The 1965-nt window shown below is 60.5% G+C and overlaps 1 protein-coding gene across 1 annotated transcript in view; it reads left to right on the top strand.

The window, feature by feature from the left end:
* The first annotated feature begins 665 nt into the window (after window positions 1-665).
* Window positions 666-1965, top strand: part of S1PR5 (sphingosine-1-phosphate receptor 5) — a 3209-nt gene continuing 1909 nt past the window's right edge. Inside the window, exons 1-2 of the mRNA XM_029916587.1 lie at window positions 666-695; window positions 1427-1958. Of these exons, the coding sequence (XP_029772447.1) occupies window positions 1445-1958 (514 nt within the window). The 5' untranslated portion in view covers window positions 666-695; window positions 1427-1444. The remainder of the gene's footprint in view (window positions 696-1426; window positions 1959-1965) is intronic.

Here is a 1965-nt window from a genome sequence, read left to right on the forward strand (position 1 = left end):
GGCCGGGGCCGGGGCTGGGGAAGCTTGGAATCCCCGGCCTCGCCCTCTCCTGGCCATGCCACTGCGAGTTTGGGGACTTCGGCCCTGGTGCCAGGCAAGCCGAGGCCAGGCGGGAGATGTCTCCATCACAGCGAGTGTAACCCGTGTCTGCATGTATTTGATGCCCCCCCCCCACCTTCAGCGAGCCTGGGTCCGTGACTCTCTGTAGGTTTACACTTGCCCTTGGTCCTTGGGTGCGGAGGAGGCTGCCTGGGATGCATTTGCTCCCGGCCGTGTCCAAACTAGCCTGTTCCCCTTCCCAGGCCTCGGTTTTCTCCTCTATGAAGTGGGACTCGCGCCATAGTGTGACCGGTTCTGAGTAGCTGTATTTGTGCAGCCGTGTGAAACCTTTGTGTCTCCTTCTTCCAGAGGAGAAGCTTAGAGCCGCTTTCCTGTCTGTAAATTGGGACTAAGAGGGGAGCTATCGAGGGGATTAAAGGGTGAAGTCTCGGGGAAAGTATTATGTTTTTTAAGTTTATTTATTTGGGGGGGCAGGGACAGAGAGAGAGGGAGAGAATCCCAAGCAGGCTCCGCCCTGTTAGCACAGAGCCCCACATGGAGCTGGAACTCACCAACCGGGAGATCCTGACCTGAGCCTGAGCCGAAGTCAAGAGTCCCACGCTTAACCGACTGAGCCACCCAGGCGCCCCTGGGAAGTATGACTATGATTATACTTTAATGACATGTGCACCCCTCTGCAAAAGCCTGTCTGTGAGATCTGGGTCCTGTCTGCTGCCTTCAGGCTCTGCCTCTGCCAAATAGACCAGACTCAGCTCCCTTAGGGATTTTTTTTTTTTTTTTTTTTTTTTTTTGTGGTGGATGAGGGTTGTGCCAGGTTGAGTGAGGCATGTAGATTGTAGAGGTGTGGGCTGCAGGCTGGGAATGGGTGGAGGTTGTGAAATTGTGGCCTGTGCGAGTGGGTGTGAGACCTGTGTGACTGTGGCTGAACTTGGGTCCCTGTGTGTGCCTGTCGGTGCAGCTCTGTTCATGTGTGAATATATGTTCTCCTTTCCCTGATGGGGTGGGACTGCGTACGGTTGCCCTAGTTGGCGACTGTGCGTGCATGTTTTGGTCAACGTGTCGCTGTATTTGTGTGAGTTTCTGTCTGTTTATGATTGAATCTGCCCCTGGATATCCCAGGTTGTGTGATTATTAGTGTCCCTTTCCTGCGGACTCTGTGTCACCATGTCCCCTCGTGGTATTCCTTGCGTGACTTTGCGTCGGCCTGTCTCCACGGACACCTCCTTTCCATTCCGAACCCCCTCTGGGCCCCAGCGGAGGTATGCAGTGGTGGGTCCGAGGTTAGGGTCCCTTTCCCAGGGCTGCGACACCCCGTGCCACCGTGCCCGCCTCCTCACCTGACCCTTCCCCCCTTACCTCTCCGCAGCCTTGGGGCAGGCGGCCCATGGAGACCGGGCTGCTGCGGCCGGCGCCGGTGAGCGAGGTCATCGTCCTGCATTACAACTACACAGGCAAGCTCCGCGGTGCGCGCTACCAGCCGGGCGCTGGGCTGCGCGCCGACGCCGTCGTGTGCCTGGCCGTGTGCGCGCTCATCGTGCTCGAGAACTTGGCGGTGCTGGTCGTGCTGGGGCGCCACCCGCGCTTCCACGCGCCCATGTTCCTGCTCCTGGGCAGCCTGACTCTGTCCGACCTGCTGGCGGGCGCGGCCTACGCCGCCAACATCCTGCTGTCGGGGCCTCTCACGCTGCACTTGTCGCCCACGCTCTGGTTCTTTCGGGAGGGGGGCGTCTTCGTGGCGCTCGCCGCGTCCGTGCTGAGTCTCCTGGCCATCGCGCTGGAGCGCCGCCTCACCATGGCCCGCCGGGGACCGGCCCCGGCTTCCCGTCGGGGACGCACGCTGGCGCTGGCGGCCGCCGCCTGGGGCGCGTCGCTGCTGCTCGGACTCCTGCCGATGCTCGGCTGGAA

The sequence above is a fragment of the Suricata suricatta genome, chromosome 12 (assembly GCF_006229205.1).
Source record: "Suricata suricatta isolate VVHF042 chromosome 12, meerkat_22Aug2017_6uvM2_HiC, whole genome shotgun sequence".
Lineage (NCBI taxonomy): Eukaryota > Metazoa > Chordata > Mammalia > Carnivora > Herpestidae > Suricata > Suricata suricatta.